Source organism: Platalea leucorodia (assembly GCF_965183815.1).
Source record: "Platalea leucorodia genome assembly, chromosome: 2".
In the NCBI taxonomy this organism is placed as follows: domain Eukaryota; kingdom Metazoa; phylum Chordata; class Aves; order Pelecaniformes; family Threskiornithidae; genus Platalea; species Platalea leucorodia.
Window position 1 is genome coordinate 30,776,004 of NC_138824.1, and position 20,418 is coordinate 30,796,421.

Here is a 20,418-nt window from a genome sequence, read left to right on the forward strand (position 1 = left end):
GTAAGGCAAAAGAGATCTTATCTGAAAAAACTACATATGCAAAGTATTATTGCTAATGTATTATATATACAGACATAATATTTTTAATTGTTTAGGTTCTAGATGTTTAAATTTAATCTGGAGTAAAAAAAGCCCACCCAAACAACAAATGATTGTATCTAGACATATACTATATGATCTTTCACACAGGCACAAAATAAAACAAATCCAGAGTTAAGACAGTTGCTAATCTTTTCCTCCACCCTGCTCCATAAAGGTATGAAGACCTACCTAATTTGGGGAAATTTTTGCAGATCAGATTTGAATAAGGTTTATAGAAGAGAGTTTAGCTTATCCTTATCACATAAGAATGATCTAATTATTATACATTTTAAAGCCACAGTTCAAATAATGCCTGTATTTTTAAAAGGACAGAACTGACTGAAATACAGTTTCTAACTCTTCTAAGCCAGCACAAATATCAAGAGATTTAATTCAGATACAGCAAAATTTTGTTTACAGGTTTGGTATTCACAGCCACATTTTCAAATCTTTTGTAGCAGGTAACAAATTGCATTGCCCAAATACATGCTTTTATACCTAAAGGCTTCTCTGTTTGTAGAAAAAGTTATTAGTTACTGAATATACAACATCATTTACAAATATTTTGTTTTTCTAATACCTATGGGTGTATTTCTAAGCAGCAAAGTCCTAGCTGAAAGATTGAAACTATCATTTTACAGTTACTGGGATATGAGAGAAATATTTTTGTATTTGCATTAAAGAAAAAAAATCAATAGATGTCAAGCTCGTTCTGTCTCTCCAAAATATCTTAGCTCTCAAATACATCCTTCAGTATCAAGGACTATCAGCTTTCTGAAGGGGAAAAGAAAAAGGCTAAATTTTTTAATCCTGACTGAGGCTAGAGAAACCAAAAAAACATTATATACTTTGTGTCATGTGTGAAGTTGTGGGATAAGCCCATGTGAGAACTGACGCTCTGTTCTCTCCACAGGCTAGCACTGTCTACTGCCACAAAGGCAAGAAAACCAAAGGAACTGGATTGAATTGCAGTGTAAAGGGATATTTGGAATCCTACCCTCTCCCCAGCCGCCCCCCACCTCCCACTGAAGGGGAGGGGAACTGAATGAGTTACTTGATATCTTCCTCTAAAAGAAGTTAGTTACACTTCGTGAATTTACATATTTTTCCAGATTGAGTGAAATCTGGGACAAATTTTCCAACTGAGTTAAAAGCCTCTAAATATATGTAACAAGAATGCTAATAGATCTACTACTAAATATATCATAACAAAAAAAAAAAATGCAATCCTTTAGCAGCAAAGCCAATTCATAGTCTAGCATATGTATTAAAATACTGGAAAATGTGAGGACATAAGAAGGCAAGGAAAAAGTGGGGGGAAAGAGCTAGGATATGTTACATTAATTTTATCCATTGCTAAAATCATATATAATATGAAGAAATAAGAGTATGTTATATTACAACTGTGGTTAAAGCATACTTAAATGAAATAATGTAGTAAGAGACTGTTCTGTACAACAAGAAAGATTACAAATTGGAGCAAAACAGTACCACTGAAAAGCAGAGTTCTGTTTTTCTCTCATTCTGGAGTGATTTTGGGGATGTGTGTGTTTTTTGGGGTTGTAGGGTGTTTTCTTTTTTTCCTCCAAACAAACTTCCTAGAAACCAAGAGGGTAAAGTGTTCCAAAACATTTCCCTGGACCTCTGAAACTGTAATTTAAAGAGAATCAAATCACAATCCATTTCTACACTAGCAGAAACAATGTTCTTTTCTGAGACATTTTACTAAGAAAGAAATAAGAGCTTCAGGGTTGGGGCTGGTTTTTTTGGTTTTGTTTCTTATTAATCTGAAAACATCTATATTTAGAATTATATGGTTATAGGTGCTGAGTCAGTAGCAAATGATTGTCAGCAAAAATCACAATTAACGGGAAGACTTTACCAAAACCATATTTCTAAATGCACTAGTAATATAGTGTATGATGTATATTATACATCAACATAAAAACAGACATCAATGGTTTGTCTAAAAATACTGCAACTGAAATTAGCTCAGCAGTACTGATAAGAAGTATTTTTAGACAAAAGGACAAAGGTAAATTCATTTTTGAAAATTTTACATATTTAGGAAAACACCATAGCTAATGCTTTTGGTCATTCTGACTTCAAAAATTTTTAAAGCACTCAACTAAACCTGTTAAGAACGGGGTACAGCCAAGCCCTTTTTAAGATGTATACTGTGTCTTTAACAGTCTGTCTGCAACAAGATTAAAAAAGGGTGTATTTCTGGAAAAGGGTGAATATAATACAGCACAACTTCCAGGCAGAGCTACATTTATGCTCTGTCATTAGGGTACATATTCAGAACAATTACATTTTTCTCCACTAATAGCTCCAATCAAGATGTTAATTAGTGACATGCTTTATCTCGTAACCCATTTCAAAAGCCTTAGCACTTTCACTTACTGTTGCTCGCATCCTTTTATTTCTCTCATTCAACTGGTGCTACCACAGTGACAGAGGATGAAGGAAGATTCAACAGTCACCACTCCCGCTGCTCCAATCTGTTCCATTCACTTAATACTGAGGTAATCTTCGGTGATGTGTTGAGCACTGCTTCCCCCTTCTTTTAACAGGGCACCTTAACCTAAACGCCAAGCCGGAGTATCTCCCTTTACCTTCCTCTATAGCTGTGCATCCACAAAGCATGTGGAGGCAGGATGTGAAAGGTAGGATCAATTAACAATATAGTCAGCAATACCTACCTCAAGCCTTCCTTCCTATCAAATTAGCCAACGTACAGTGAGCTTCCTGCTGTACACGAATGTATCATGTCACCATAGCAACTAAATCAACAAATAGCTGCTGCAGCATCTGCTTCTGGATCATCTAACGTCAGTCAACAGAAGGTTCGGGTTTAAGAAAACAAAGCTTCCAAATATATGCCATTTTATAACTGCATTTTTAATTTAGCCTCCCGATTCCCAGATAGGATATACTAGCTCAGAATGAACCAAGTTCTGACTTCATGCTTCAATCTATGATGCAGCTCATGACTTCAGCTTGCAAATAAGCCAGAAGGGAGGGAGGGGGAAAAAAGAAAAAAAAAACAAACCACTTTATATAAAGAGAATGAAAAGATACAGCAAAGAAATAATCAACTGGATTCTACTGCACTTTTTCTTAAATACTATTACTCTATACTGTGCGTTTATTAGATACGTTAAGAGGCATGAAAAGAAAGAAGTGTGTTTCCCAATTTTGCTTTATAATTTACATACATGTCTACCCTAAATAAGACTATGACCAGCAATATCTTTTATTAGATATTAGTATTTAAGACATTTCAGATGGCTGACAAAGATGGTTTCCCTCTATTAGTTTCCGCTAAAGAGCTGAACTGAAAACATCCAGTATTAGGTTCTGGCAATCTCACATCTGCGGTCTTTAATCCCAACAACAGCAGAGGCCCACTGGCATACCATCACCTGCGGAAAGACAGCTACGCAGGGCAAAAGGTGCATCCCTCCCTTCTTCTGAGAAATGACTTCAAATACCACCTATGCATCACTCTGGTTTAAGTCCTAACCCATAAACAGACAAGATATATGAAACTGCTTTGTAACAACTTGGTATCTGGAATGCAACGACATGAGATTACGGATTAAATGTTGCCTGAGGCATAAAAAAAAAATTAAAAATTATTTGGACAGTCGTGTCTTCAAAGGTAATAAGCAAATGTACAGACACACACACTTTTATGTAAAAGGACTCAAAGCTACAGCCTATTTATTGCAAAAAAGTAACTTCCTGCTATTTTAACTTCAAGTCATGTTCCTAATGTTTGATCAGCATGAAATTCTTTAGCAACTAAAAGCTTTCTAGGCTCAAGGTATCAGTTATTCAAAACCAGTATAATTTTATTATTGAAAACATGTGCTTTTTAGTTTTCAAAGCAGCTGCTTTTCCATCTATGTACAGTCTTTTGTTACAAGGAAAACCATTACATCTAGGTTGGCTCCACAGAGTGTGGCCCAGTGAAAAGAGAAAACTGGACACAGACTCAAGACGCTAACTCTGTTGTGGCTCCAACACAGACTTAGTGTGATTCGTGGGTTTGTCACCTCACATATGCCAGAGTTTCCTTTTTTGTAGGACTAGTACAACGCTATTTGGATGTCCCTAAAAGCTACTGATCAAAGAACACTGCAAGACTTGAGTGTTGTTACTCGTTAGCAGCACAGGAGTTGCCAGATGGAATCACATCTGTGGTCCAGCTAAGGTGGTCAGTTACAAACATGGCACAAGTCGTTTTTCCATTGACTGTGTGTTCAAAATCTCCTGTTCATATCATAACAATGCTAATGAGGCTATGAACTACTCTTTTCCACAATCAAACCCACTAACATTCAGAAAACAGATTAAATGGAAAAATGTAAGAGATCTGTGTAACAGGTATTACAGACAGCATAAGATTATTAAATAGGAACAGCTGACACATCAGTAATAAAAGCTGAATTAAAACAGTGTCTTAAGCCTTTGGCAATTTAAAGCAATTTAAGAATTTCATGCTTGTGAAGAATGTCACTTCCAATTAATTCTTTCATAAAGTCATCTTTCATAAGATTTTTCTATCTCCATCTTCTTTTAGACTTCCTAAAGACTTCCTTCTTCCCCACTTATGTTGGCTAGCAACCAAGAAAGGGTTCTGAAAGCTTTAGGTTGAACTCTCCACATCAGTCTGTTGTGACAGACTAAGGACACACCATTTCTGTGGTATCTATAAGGAAAAGTAATGTTAGAATTCTCTTTCTTATCTTAAATTCTCTTCTGCTTTTAGTATGAATGACAGAAGAAAACAGGCTTCATATCCTTATAAATAAGTGTCCTATAGACATTGAACATTGTCCGAGTAATATGACGCAATGCTCTTAACACTCAAGTTCTAAAATATTATGTTTTCCAACAAATTTGAGCAAATTCCAATTTATAGGTTTCCCACAACCACACAGCTCTCTACCATAGCATCTGCTAATACCGAATGATAATCTAGAGGGATCTAACTGTTCCATATATGGAGATTAACACTTTCCTAATGAAGAACAAGAAAAGATCTGGGTAGTAAAGGCAATCTTGGTTTTCAGGACTAGAATCATAGAACAGAATCAAAGAATCCCTTAAGTTGGAAAAGACCTTTAAGATCGTCAAGTCCAACCATTAACCTAGCACTGCCAAGTCCATCACTAAACCATGTCCTCAAGCACCACGTCTACCCGTGTTTTAAATACCTCCAGGGATGGAGACTCAACCACTTCCCTGAGGAGCCTGTTCCAATGCTTGACAACCCTTTCGGTGAAGAAATTTTTCCTAACATCCAACCTAAACCTCCTCTAGCGCAGCTTGAGGCTGTTTCCTCTCATCCTATCACTTGTTACTAGACAGAAGAGACCAACCCCCACCTCGCTACAACCTCCCTTCAGGTAGCTGTGGAGAGCAATAAGGTCTCCCCTCAGCCTCCTCTTCTCCAGACTAAACAACCCCAACTCCCTCAGCTGCTCCTCATAAGACTTGTTCTCTAGACCCTTCACCGGACACGCTCCAGCACCTCAATGTCCTTCTTGGAGTGAGGGGCCCAAAACTGAACAGAGCATTCGAGGCGCAGCCTCACCAGTGCCGAGTACAGGGGGACGATCACTTCCCTAGTCCTGCTGGCCACACCATTCCTGATACAAACCAGGATGCCATTGGCCTTCTTGGCCACCTGGGCACACTGCTGGCTCATATTCAGTTGGCTGTTGACCAACACCTCCAGGTCCTTTTCTGCTGGGCAGCTCTCCAGCCACTCTTCCCCAAGCCTGTAGCATTGCATGGGGTTGTTGTGACCCAAGTGCAGGACCCGGCACTTGGCCTTGTTGAACCTCATACAATTGGCCTCGGCCCATCGATCCAGCCTTTCCAGATCCCTCTGCAGGGCCTTCCTACCCTCCAGCAGACCAACCCTCCCACCCAACTTGGTGTCAACTAAGGAGGAAATCCATACAGAATTAAGTAAATGTCACATAATACGTTGCAGTAACAATTTATATGTTTGGGATTTTAAAACAAACACACACACAATCTAAACTATTTCAGCTTGGACAGGTAGTAGCAGCACCTCCCAAACAAAGTGAGAGAAAGCAGCCATTTTTTCAGTGACATGCTCCTAAGGCCTATGTATATTTTCAGGGGAGAGAGCAAGCAACTCTGTGTCATTTTTCTAAAAGGCAGCTGACAGAGTAAGATCAGCAAACATTTCATCTTTAACCACTGCCACAAGATACTGTCAGCACCACTGTATGCACTAAGACAACAGAATATCCCTAGAAGCAACTGGAAACAGGGAGGCTGGAAAGATGACTAGACTGTTCAGTGGCACTGACTTTCAAAAACTATAGATTTCAATGAGCTTTCACTGCTTTTTGTAGAAGGGCAGGTTGGAAAGATCTGATAATTGGTGGGTTTTTTATTCTAGCAGATAAATTGATTTTATTTACAAAAAGGTTTTTTAAAGTCTTACTGTACTCATGTGCTTCTCCCGCTTCTCTTCATGTGAAAGATGATCAGCAGAAAGCTGATCACCAGGGGGTGGTAGACAAAAAAAAAAAAAAAAAAAAAAGAGGTGGTTTGGAGCCTTGTTTTGTAAAGTTTTCTGAGAAGAACTAGTAAAAGATACATGTTAAAATCTGCATCTAACGTCACTGATAAATGTTGAAGACTTGTTAGTGTCCACATGTAACAGTGTTAATCAGTGTATGTTCCATAAGTGTGTCTGTCTCTTTCTTTATTATTGAGAAATTCTTACATTTTCAATCTACTTGTTTCTGCTTTGTCTCTTCTCTTTTGCATTCTCAGTTCTCACAGCTTGGCTAAGCAAAGTTATTTGTCTCATTTACAGCAAACCCAATCTGTTTCATTATCGTTGGCACAGTCTGTGGTTAGCAGATAGTGCACAGAAAATTTGCTACTTACTATTATATCTTTAAATCAATAAAAGCATAAAAATAAGGGTAACAGAAGTGTTTCAAAGAGTTTGCATAATGCAACGTTTGTGCTTCAAAGTTTTAAGCTAATCCTAGTTTACAGGGAATTAGAAGGAAGCAGTGTTAGGGGCAGTCACTGAACTCTGGAACTTTCTGAGGCATCTGGTCCTGGCCAGTGGTCAGACACATCAACCTCTATAAATAAAAACTGGAAGTCTTCAACCAGATTATTCTCACTTCATGACGACTTGTTGTTTGACGTCCACAGGACTTGAGCTTTACAATGCTAAGCAAAACTGGATGGGAGACAGAGCTCATACTGCACAGCAGTGCAGTGGTAGCAAGGGCTAAGCTTTCAGCTCATACTTTGCAGGGGCTAGTCCCCTCAGTAGGTGCTTTCCCTGATCAGTTTGCATATTTGCAACAGTCCAAAACAGAGTAGGGAGTAAACTTTCATTTAAATTGTATCTAGATGCACTGAAAGGTAGAAGACTGCCAATTTAATTTTGGAAAACTAAGTAATTTAACAAAGTTAGTCTGAAGTGAAAACTACAATTAAAAACCCCCAAACCTCAAGTTGTTTAAGATGTTACTTATGCTATTGTTAGAGTTTTGCTAGTATTTTCCTTTCATATAATACCTAGTGATAAATAAAAAGAATCTTACAAACATTATGAAAGCTAGCCAAGATGAACAAAGTGAGGTAGACAGTTAACAGATTTGCTAATGATGACACAAGTCAATGGCACTTAAAATAATTTTTTTGTCAGTAATATCTGACACGTCTGAAAGTGTGTGAAACCAGTTAGGCATTCACCAAGAAACAATATTCAACATTATAAAGCGGTCGTGATCAACCTTTGGCCTAACAGCTGAATACACTGCTTCAGAAAGGTCATAAAGCTACAACTGATTCTCCCTCTGTAGGCTGAGGCAGAACCCTTTCGGCCCTTGTCCTGTCTTCCTTCACTCTTCTCAAGTACAAGAGGACCCAGCAAGCAGGATAGACATTCTGTTTCTCTTCCCTACAACCAGTAAGTGCCATGAACAGCAGGTTACTGATGGAGATCTTCACTGAGCATGCAGCAGCTGAGCTCACTCTGGCTGTGCAGTATTCCGTAACTTATAGAGTTGATTCAAGGGCTGAAGTGATAGGTGGGAGAAAAAGGTACCATCTTCTCATTTTTTAAAAAAAAAATCTGCTGAACAACAACTCAAATAAAAATTTTTAATAAATATCCTTTAAAAACAATCCTCTTCCAGCAATGCAATTGTAGCAATTAAGGGAAAAATATAAATCAGCAAGTTGAAACTGAATATGGACATTCAGTTTCTGAAGAATTTAGAAGATTTAAGAAACATATAACCCGTTGATTTAGAAAGTATATGGACTAGAAGAGAATTTTATATTTCCCAACACTGCTTCTGACAGCTCAGATTTCTGTTTGGTGATACAGCAAGTTAAAAGCCCATAATATTTAAGACTGATGGATGTGTCTTTAACATTTCTGCCTTAAATAGAACACAAAAAGGAAGTGCCAAAGGAAGAACTGTATTCTCTAGTTATTCAAAATAGCATTTCATTAAAAGAAATTAGAATGCTAGGAGTTTCAATAGCACTTCTAAAGTAGTCTGTCTTCCCCCCCGATAACAGTTCCCTATACACCCAGATTTGTGCAAATTTGGGTATCACTGTGTATCAAAACACTGTGTGACAACACGAACCTGAGCAGGAAGAGAAATTAAAGGCTACGTCCTCAATTTGATCAGGCTGGGAAGGATCAGTCAGTACTGGACCAAGGGCTTGGTGGGAGAAATCTCTACAACCCCAATCCTGTCTCACATATTTTCTCCTCTACTTCCAAAGAGAATGGGAGAAAAATTAGAGCCAAGGGCCATTTTTGCTAGGGTGTTTAAAGCTGAGTCTCTCTCTTCCTGGAGAACGACATTCTGGTCACTCTATAAAGTATATAATTCTGTAATATGCAGAGGGTTATGTGGACTTTGCCCGGTTATAAATGAAGAAACCTCTCAGTCACTAGGGGACAAAAACCAGGCTTCAGCTAGCAGGGGATGTACTTCAGATTACTTGTTTGCCATGTGTAATTCTCACATATTTTAAGAGTGGAGTTTCTGTAGTTAAAAATATGACTTTGCAAAGCAGTTACAGAGAAATTACAATAGCTGTCTTCTGAGGAAATGTATGTAAGGAGTAAGGGTAATTTCGTAGGTCTTGGACTCTGGCATTAATGCTGAGTAAGCCAGGACCTTAAGTGTCCCATGGCACAAGAAGGGGAGAGAAGGGGACCACAGAACATACTTCAGTCCAGGACACCGCTTGGATATAACTGTACCCTTCCAAACCTTACTGATAGAGGAGCACGCAGACTCAGAAACTGCGTCCACTTGCAACAGACTGCAGAGAGGAACTGGGTTACCTCAGTGCTTACAGTTCCAGGCAACTAGCACCTCCTCACCTCATTTAAAAAAAAAAAAACCACACATACCACTACCACAAAAAAAGCACAGATCTTTAGTCACCTTCCTAAAACACGAAAGATATCATCTTCCGGACATGCTTATTTCTCCCAATTGACTATGTTAGCAACTTATAGTGACTAGCTGACTTTAAATCTGATTTTTACATGTCATCCAGTTCTCCCAAATGTCACTTTCTGAAGAGATTCATTCGACAGGGGAAATCTTGCCTCAAGTATCTTGGGAGGAATCTACTGTATCAGAGGCCAAAATTAATCTAGGATTCACATAACGCAAATGAAAACAGACATTTTAGAGAGAAAGAGGAGGATTACTCAGCGAAGGTTTATGAGGATACTTCATTCCATGAATTTTCATACTGAATGCAAGTAGCAAAGGCTATGAACTACACAGCCTTCACTCTTGTTTCTACATCTATTTTCAGACAGCTAATATTAAAATAAATATATTTGGATGCTAGTATAAATTGTGCAATAAATCTGATGCTGCTTTCTGCTAACCAAAAGCAGCATAGTATTCATACATAACTATACACCAAAGAATTCTGAATCCTCACTTTCTGCTGAGGATGATGGCTGCTTCTAGAAAATTTAAAGCAAGTTTTCAATGCGTCTTCAATCAAGGATACAATTTAAATACATAAGAGAAAATTCTAATCTCAAAGGCAAAAAAAAATTTACACTTAACTAAGACAAAACTTCACTCTTCCTGATGAAAAAATATGATTAACTCAGATACAGAAAGGATCTAATAACCTTGAGGCATCAAAACTCACATCCTCATAGCTTTTTTTTTGGTGGTATAACTTTTTAAAAATCATACCTATCAACCATTTAAAAACTTTTCCATAAAAGATTTTTTTATATACAGAGTGTCCCATATAAGTTTGATTTTGTATTTTCCAGTGATGGTTGCTACACAAATGTACTAATCAATCCTGGAAAAATACAGCTTGATAATCAGCTTCCGTAAGCTGGCGCAGCAGCATTACACACAGAAGAGCTCCAATGGTTCCTGTGAACATAGTTTTGGTGCGCTTCAGTGCTATGAAGTCACTGAAGGATGGAAGAATAATTGTCAGCTAACCCAAAGTCTAATGACTCTCCGAAAGGAAAAGTTACATATATCTGCTAATTCAATAGAGCCAAAGGGGAAGTAAAAAAAAAACAAAACAAAAACAAAACACCCAACAAAAACCCACCCAACCAAAAAAAAGACAGAAGCAGCCATGCATGTACTCTGTACTCTACAAAAATCAAAACACAGATAAAGGAAAGGAAAATAGCACAATATGGAAAGCAGTGAGAACAGTTATAACAGTATATATGTTGTTAAACAACTTTTAATACTTTTTTTTCTTGTAGAGGAAAAGATCATGAAACGTACGCAGTTCTAGGCTTGATTTTCAGCAGCAAGGCAAAAACAAAGCAAGCTGGAACTTGATAATGTACCATATGCTTTTCAGAAACAGAAAAGCATCAGAACTAAAACTTAGGAAAAGCATTTAGTAATCCAGTTTACATCTTCACCATTATATTTCTGCTGTGACTCCACATGTGTAAAAAACCTGAAAGCCAAAAAAGGGGATTCTCAGAGTTATTTCATTTGTTTTTATAGCCATCTACTACTCTGCTGACTGAAGACTTCCTCCTATGATAACAGGTTAATAATAACTTTAAGATTAGGAGTTTTAATATTTTAAGAACAAATTGCTTTTACAAATATTAACTTGTAGATTTGATGCCAAATATCTATTTCAACTCAAAAAATTTGCACTTAAACTGACACAGTTTCTGCGTGTACATATATATGTGTGTGTGTGTATATATATATATACACACACAGACACATACTACATATATATACATACACAGTGGGATTTTTGGAAATCCCACTAAGCATCTAGACTTCTGAATAAAATCTGGAGAATGAGCAACCAGCTTCCAAAGCTAAAATTATTACTTTATCACTGTACCTTGCTGAGAAATAAAGCTGACTACAGGTCAAACACTATGTGCCCCATTCCCCAAAAGGGAACTACTAACAAGTATTGTGCTACTTTGAGAGTGCTATCTGTCTTTTTGGTAATAAAGGACACCAAGGTTATATAGGGATGCCTCACTCTGCAACTGTTAGTTTTAGTGGGAAGGTACACAGAGGGTCCAGAACTCCAGGGTTGCTGCAAACTTGTGTCAGCGATTTACTGATTTGTCTTGGAATAGCACTGGGTGCTGTAGCAACTTTCCAAAACAATTTAACATCAGTCTAATATCAGGAAAACAAAGTGTCTGTTAAAGAAAGCAGTTTGAACTCTTGCCTCCTCATTTTCCTCTCAATCACGAATTTACCTCCCCTCACCAAATCAGGACTCACATAATCAAACACATCCTTCCTGTCCAGCCTCAGCAGTAATCAGTAAAGCCTCACTGGAGTAGTTACCCTTACATGAAAAACCCTCAAGCACTTTTGTTCTCATACCATATTTTCTCAGTGTCACTTGGTTTCTATCAACTCCGCTGCATCTTCTCCATACTTCATCCACAACCTTACTCACCATCAAGATGTAAGGAGTACATTACCCACTCACATTGAACACAATGATGAGAAGGTACAAAAGCAGTACTTCTGTGCTTTATAGAGAGGGAGGAGCTAATAGGTTTGGTCTTTGCTTTTCCTTTTCCCCGGTTTTGTCCAACAAAACTAACAGTAGTCCCCTGTTCTGTGGGACACAGAACGAGGCAGTTTCCCACAACAGCACCAAGTAGTGTAAGAACATCCACACAGTTTAAGCTCCCCATGTTTTCTGCCTGAACATGCGCATTCCTCTAACTTTGTGGATTGTTTTGTTTTAAAACATGGTGGAAAGTTACAGCTTTAACCTGATCAGACACTTCCACTACTTGAAGCATATGACCTTTCATCATAACATGTTCAAATATTTGTACTGCTATTTCACATTTAAACTCCTAGCAGAACTTCAAGTATTTGAAATAGGTTATCTTGAAGATAGGAACTATTCTAGAAAAGTAGTGAATGATCTATAGCCATTTGGTAACTCAGTTATGCAGTACAGACAACTTAAATCACAGTAATTATAGTTAATTCTGGTAAGATGCAAGGAGTGGAGAACTAATTAAAAAAATCCTCAGATGTTTCACAACTGAACAAAAAGTGGCAAGTTCTAGGACACAGTTAACTAGGCTAACATAGGAAATACCAAAATATAAACAAAATATTTAAATAAAGAGTTTTCTACTAGATTTTCAATACCTTTTGCAGTCAGGACTGGCTAAAACTAATTGGAATAGCTACAGTCCAACCTACACACTATGAATACAGACGAACATATACATTTATTTACACTGACAAAACAGCTCTGAATTTTGATTGTGGGAACACAATTAAGTTCTGTCAGCACTACAGATTATGTTTTAGATTGCAATCCAAACACCACGATGCTGTTATGAAAGAAACTGGAAAAGTAGCTTTCATATTTTAAGGAAGTAACCCCTACAGAATGTGTGTATTGTAGCTAAGCAAATAGGAGACTTTCAGAAAAACAAGCAACTCCACACTTCTTGTAGCTTCAAAGTTACAAGGAAAAAAAAAGAATACCATGAACTAATATTCTTGTTAAAACATTTTTCAAAAAATATGAAAAAGGCTCAGAATTAAAGTGTTGTACTTCAATACATCACACTTCATTTGAAAGTATACACCCCTTTCGTTAGAGTACCATATAAAACAAACACAACAAATAATTTTAAGGCCCTTATAAATAAGAGCCTGCCTGACCTTTCTGTGGCCTAAGTCTTAACTGGGCAACCTTGACAGAGTAAGCAGTACCTGAAATTCTGGATTTCCTATATTTCAGATATAGAAAGTATTTTCTACTTAGTGATGGCTTTTAAATTATCAAATGCAAAAAGGGTTTCCAGTAAAATTTCCTGCCACTGAACAAATGCATTTGCAGATTCTTCATGAGTCATGTATCAGATGCGAAGGAAAGAGAAAACAAAAGTTGCAACTTTCACTAGACATTGTGGAACACAGAACAGTAGAAAACATTGTGGTATAACTGCTAGTTACCGTGAAACGAAGAAAGAAACTGACTGTATTGATGACCGAGAATCTGCTCAATGCTTTCTGAAGATTCTCTTTTTTCTTTTTTAAAATAAACACTACCACTATCAGTTCCACTTTAGACAGTATTCTTAATGAGCTGCTTTTTTTTTTTTTTAAATAAAAAAGGACACTGACAGCATATATGATGCTCTTCCCTTAAGAAGATTAACAGAAACCCCCACAAATTCATTTCTTTGAAGAAATTCTTTGCTTGTTTTCCAGTTTTAATCTTGCTTGGCAGAAGAAAAAGAGACAAGACTTTTACGAAAAAGTATCCCCAAAAGAACATTTAAGCTCCCATCTGACTCAAAATTTTGCACCATTACGGAGTAAGCTTGACAGAACAGCTTGATAGTCTTATTTTGGCAGAAGGCAGAAGAAGTAACTCAGCCTCAACTATCTTTGAAAGGTCATGGTGATTAGGGGAGGTTCCCAAGGACTGGAAGAAAGCAAATGTCACTGCAATCTTCAAAAAAGGGCAAGGAGGAAGATTCAGGGAGCTACAGGCCAGTCAACATCACCTTCAGCTCTGGGAAGACAGGCGAGCAAATCTTCCTAGAAGCCATTTCCAAACACATTAAAGATAAAAAGGTGACTGGGAGCAGTCAGTACGGATTCACAAAGGGGAAATCATGCCTGACAAACCTGGATGGCCTTCTACAATGAAATTACTGGCTTGATGAATGAGGGGAGAGCAGTAGATACTGTTTATCACGACTATAGCAAGGCTTTTGACACTGTCTTACATAACATCCTCACACAGAACTGATAAGGCACAGACTGAACAGACACTGAGGTGGACTGAAAACCAGCTCAAAGGGTTGTGATCAGCAGTGCAAAGTCCAGCAGGAGGCCATTCACTAGCCATCTACCTCCGTGGTTGCTACTGGGACAGATAACGTTTACTATCTTCTTTAAAGACCTGGATGACGGGACAGAGTGCACCCTCAACAAGTTTGCAAGTGATACAAAGTTGGGAGGAGTGGCTGATGCACTAGACAGCTGCACTGCCATCCAGAGGGACCTTGACAAGCCGTAGAAGTGGGCCAGCAGGAATCTCATGAAGTTCAACACAGGGCAATACAAAGTCCTGTACTTGACGAAGAATAATCCCATGCAACAGTACACACGAGGGACTGACTGGCTGGAAAGCAGCTTTTCAGAAAAGGAATGGCAGACAACAAGTTGAATGTGACCTTTCTCAAGTGTTCTGAAACCATAATCACAAGGTTTTCTATCACCTTGACTGGTTTTGTCTAAAAAAAAAAAAATTTGAAGAAGTGTCCAGGCAGACACCAACATACAAAAGCAACTCCCACCATTCAAGACACCCAGTTGTAAGCAAGTGTCAGTCTAGAGGCTATAGAGCTGTTAGCATGTTGTGCCTGAGCTAGTAAGCTCTACCATAGGGGAAGGCTTATTAACCTTAACAAGGTGACGTGGTACTGTAAATATATAGCTTCCATATTAGACTCAAACATGGCTAGAGAGCTTGGCAGCTGTTCCATCCTCCTATGAAGATGTTCTTTCACAAGACAGGTTTTCTGCTTCACACTCCTTACAAATCCCTTCTCTGTACCAGTTCTACCTTCACCTCAATCTCCAAAACAGATGCATGACCAAAGCTGCACAAAAATATTCCAGATGAAGCCTTACTATCTTTTACAGTGTCAATGTCAATGATGCTGTTGGAAGAAGAAAAAAAAAGGTACTGAAGTTTCCTTACCTGTTGTGCTCCATCCCCACTAACAATAGGGGAAGTTAGAAGAGGGATTTCACTACTTATAATCGAAGTGGTATCCAGTAACGGTGGATGTTCTGCCATCATTGATGGAACACTAATTCACAAGATCACCTGCAAAGAAAAGTTACTCACATTGTTAAACTATACAAATATTTCTGAATAATTACACTTAAAAAACAGCCTCACTTTAAAAAAAAAAAAGAGATTATTAAATTAGACACCTTTAGAAAGCATGTTTCCACAGCATTCCAGCAATCATGTAAACGAGAAGGTGTGTTGTGCCAGCTAGTATAAGCCTTATTTATACAGAGGGTAGGTTTAGACCCCCTCTAGCGGCTGAACCTTAGAAGAAGATAGCCCCAAGGCTGTGATGTAACAAACCCGAATCTTCAATTATAAACCAAGATTTTGTCCAAGTTTGACTGGCACTGCTGACAAAATGCCTACTGGAAAAAATGGAAAAAAAAGGAAAGAAAGCGCAGTTTCCTTAGAACTTACATATATAGTGTTCCTCTTTATGTGAAACTGGTAAAAACCTAAGATCTACAAACACAGACACTGGGGGGTTTGTTTATTTGTTTTTGTTTTTAAATCATCAACCCACTTTTTCTACCATTATAAACAAATGAGACACTTATTTTAGGAACTAATTGCTAGGAAATGTTCAAGTGAGACACAAATGAATTAAAAAAAAAAATCTTCTATGCAATCTGACATTTTACTTTTAAAATGTATTAGACCCAGAATTAAAGCTGTGTCATTTTGATAACCAGTAGCCCTTTAATAGCTTTATCAGCAGCTAAAACTTGGGGGGAGGAGGGGAAGAAAAAAAACCCCAAACTTGCACACAAAATTATAATCCTCATAACTATTACGAAAACGCCCTCACTAGCATACACTGTAAAGTTACATGAAATCTGATGACAAGAAAAAAAGCCACCGAGGCAAGAGGCCCATGAAAGCAGCGATCCACTTCAACTCTGATGAGTGTCAAGTAACAGCATAACAGAAAGCAAGATTTAACTGAGCATTCCTTTCAATTACATTAACAAGTCATAAGTAATGTGTTTCATGATATTTTGCGTGTTAGTGCTATATGACGACTGGATGGAAGAATTAAGACCAGAAAAGCTGAAGATTACCATTTTTCCATGCTGGAAATACATATTGCAAGTCTAATAAGCTGCTTTTGAAACTGTATTTAATTTTGTTAAAAAAAAAAAAATACTAAGTTATACTAGTTTAGTGTACTGGTCTTAACTCCATCCTAGTCAGACTCAGTACACTTAGCTTTTGGAGGAAAAAAAAAAATAGATCAACAAGAACTGAGAAATTGATATTTCTTAACAAAACAAAAAGACAGATGGAAAGAATTCACTAGAGGTGAACGGTACATTCAGAATTCCCACAAGTTAATCACATTTTGCATCTGAAAACAGTGCGTAACATCAAACACGGACATAAACATTAAGCTGAGAGTAAGCTTATACAGTATTTCTAAAGCAGAACTGCCTCTCTTAGCCAGTACTTAGAGTAGCCTGGTAAAAATAAGTAGGTACAATTTTAAAGTTACACAGCCTGACAGTCAGTAACGTTACAGGTTTTTTAAGTTCTGCCTTGATATCTGTCTAATGAAACTCTCTACAAACACTTCTAAACTTTTAACACAGATACACTGTCTGCTCATAAACAGAGATGCTTACTAGTTACAGCATATAAAGCTTACTTTAAATGAAGAGATACCCAATAAAATTCAAGGAGTGATAAAGTCAGCTTAATGACACTGACTTCGGTACCAAGTTCTAGAGATGATATTTGGTTAATTTAAAGAGCTGCTGTTACAGTTTACTACTTGGAAGCATTCCCTAAAACTACCTCCATCCCACCCAATTGACTGCTTTTACTTATTTGCCCTTTTAAGGCAGATGCTTTTGTATACCTGCTGTGGGTTGAAATCTGTAATACAGTGCTGCCAGTACAAGACGACTCACACAGAACACAGACTTCACATTTTCTAGAAAATGCATTAACAAAGCACTATAAGCCTCTTGTACAGCTATACATATGATTTAGCTATTCTCATGCTGAAGGTTGTCCTACTATAAAACTATGAACTTGGGAAAAAAAGCATTCTGAAATTATTTTAGAGGTTTCATTTACTTCCCTGGTATACTCTGCAAAGATTAAAGTTGGGAAAAAAAATCCCTCTAGGTTAAAAAACTTTGAAACCTAACTGTGATTACTTAAAAATTCATCACCTCTTATGCCAAGTCATTTAAACCTGCATTGCCAGACTAATTAGTCTCCCAAGCAATGAGGACAGAGTTTTATATTCCTACCTCACTTTAAAAGCTTTCCCACTCATCAAAAAACCCTCCAGGCTACAGTCAGTCCCCACCACTTCTGCAGGTAGCAGAGGGCTGATGAAAGTTACTTGGATCATCTTTCAAGCTGGCAAGTTTGATGGTAAGCTTCCCAGGATACTATCCTATGACTGTTTAATGCAAAATGAATGTACAGCCTGGAAGCAGGCGTTAGAATCAAGGCATCCTTCCTCCCATGATAGCTACAACCAGGCCTGCTCTCATGCCATCTCTTGATCTTAGAGCTCCAAACATTTTGTGCTATCTACAGTGTCACAGGCAGAAAAGTAATTCCAATACTCCAAGCTCTAACACTACACGCTCCCAGACTAAGCTGGCTTGAATTTCCCCAGGTTTAAGTTGAATCCAGCTCATTATTCCCAAGCCACCATGCTAATGACTAGTCTCTTACATGAGAAAGCACTGATCTCCTTTATCACACACTGACTTTTGACTGAATCCATAACTTATGATGCACTCAGTGCTATCATCACCACTTCTTAGGCATAAATCAAAATATGTCTATCAAATTGGACACCAGTGAGAATTAACCATAACCCAAACTGACTCAAATATGACTGTCATGACAACTTGTTAAGTCGTTCCAAGACAGGAGCAGCTCCGGACATACGTAACATTTGGTCCCAGATTCATTCATTCTCTCACATAGGTGTTTAATGATTTGATTTCTACGAAAATTAGGTTCCCAACAGGCACCTGTGTGCTTAGGTGGGTAGTCCACCTTTGGCACACAGCCTTCGGTGCCTTAACTGGGACACAGCTAACCTCCGTGTCTGGATCCGAGTGTTTGATTTATTCTGGATACGAAGCATGCTGCTCATCGATAAACCCTGACAGGAGGTACTAGGTATAGTGTTGTTCCTGACACCCTCTACAACAATAATAAAAGTGCTACCTGTCAGACTGTGTAATCAATCTAGGGAGAAAATAAATCAATGCTTTCTTGACAATACAGTATTAGATTTCTCTGCAATGCCACTGAACTAGTCTTGAAGACTAAAGGCTTAAACTTCACACCAATGGGAGTCTATGCTACACGTATCATCAAAAGCCTTTTCCTTATCAGTAGTCAAGAGGCAGCAATCTGTATAAGTCAGTGCACATAATCTGGTCAGACAGTAAGACGTGGTACGTCCACCAGTTGCAGATGCCTTTTCTTTTTAGCTATGAGGACAAGTAAAGACAGATAGGAATTTGAAAAGGGAGAGGTACTGTGTGGCAGAAGGAGAAGTCAGACAAAATGGACAAAAGGTTGGCATCAAAAAAAGCAGAAGTGCTCAATAAACATATCTTGGAAATAAATGCCATTATATCACATTTGATGCAAGGATATCAAATGGACACAAACAGAGCTTTTAAATCAGCAGACCCAGATAGCTTGCATTCAAGACTTCTAGAAGACGAAATCTACCTAGACCTTTGAAAAAGACTTGCAAATAACTTGAGTCCTGGAAAAGTCTCAGAGGTCTGGAAGAAAAATAGAAGTCTTGCATTAAATACCCTATTCTAAAAGGGCAAATGGGACAATCGAGGCCTGTTAGCCAACAGTGATCTGAGATCAAATAAAAGTTAATAGTTGACACCGGCTGTTATTTGTAAAGAATTAAAAGACAAGTGTGATTGATGGAAAAAAGCTTATTCAATTAACTTGATGAGAATCTTCTGGTGATGGGTACTGCTGATAAAGGTACTAATAAGAGAACTGGAAAAACAATCTTGAACCTTATTTGGCATTACACAACATTTTTCTTCAACAAAAACACAGAACAGATATTACATGCATTAAAACTGGACAGACTGCCCTTAAATATTAACAGTAAATACAGAGTTGTTGAGCATGTGAGTTTCCAATAGGAAGGGAATGTATCAGTTCTTGGCTTCTCATTACAGAACATGTTTTTAACTCAGCTCTCAGGAAAAAAAAAAGAGGAAGTCAGAGTAAGTCTGGAAATGACAAACCATGACAGTGATAAGAGATCAAGTCATTTTACTCCACTAAAATGGCATAAATAGCTTAAAAAGCTAGGCATAACAAAAGGTTTTAATACATAAAGGTAAAGCTATTCTTTCCAAAATAAAAAAGAATGAACTCAATCCTGTGAAGGGTTGATTCTGAAAAGGACAGGATAATAGCAGTGGACAGCCAAACACAAGCTCTGCAAAAGGCTGTATCAGTTATATCAACAGGTGTACCTCACTTAGCAACAAGGATATTTTCCCTGCCTCTGGCTGCAAATAACTACAATCTCTACTGGAATAACGTAACAAGCTTTGTCTCCAATTTGCTGACTTAAAATTGTTGATACCTGTTCAAAAGAGTAGTCTGAGTGAGTACAACTTCTTGAAAATATTGTTCCATATTGAAAATACTGAAAGCAAAATATGTGCATACCATAATTTCAGCCTTACTCCACATAGAACTGTTCTGGATGATATAACTGTCTTCCAACTCCAGCTAGTCTCCCAATATACTCAGGATTTAGTGAGGTCTTGAAAAGGGCACAAGAAAAGCAGCTTGCATTTGGACAACAGGTAAGGCTCAGCCTGCAGAACCACTACAAACAATTCACTAGCCTATTGTCATATTTCCCGCACCACTGAAAACTGATGGATGCAGCAGCCTTCA

At 37.8% G+C, this 20,418-nt stretch overlaps 1 protein-coding gene across 9 annotated transcripts in view; it reads right to left on the bottom strand.

Moving 5' to 3' along the window:
• The window catches only part of FNDC3A (fibronectin type III domain containing 3A), a 124,220-nt gene that overhangs the window by 90,259 nt on the left and 13,543 nt on the right, over positions 1 to 20,418 (bottom strand). For 7 of the 9 annotated variants that reach the window (XM_082304058.1, XM_082304055.1, XM_082304056.1 and 4 more), the window contains one exon: positions 15,391 to 15,519. The exons of 1 other annotated variant lie outside the window; for it this stretch is intronic. In XM_082304058.1, the coding sequence (XP_082160184.1) occupies positions 15,391 to 15,492 (102 nt within the window). In that variant the 5' untranslated portion in view covers positions 15,493 to 15,519. Of the gene's footprint in view, positions 1 to 15,390; positions 15,520 to 20,418 lie in introns of those variants that run through there. One more of the 9 variants, XM_082304061.1, reaches the window with a different exon arrangement.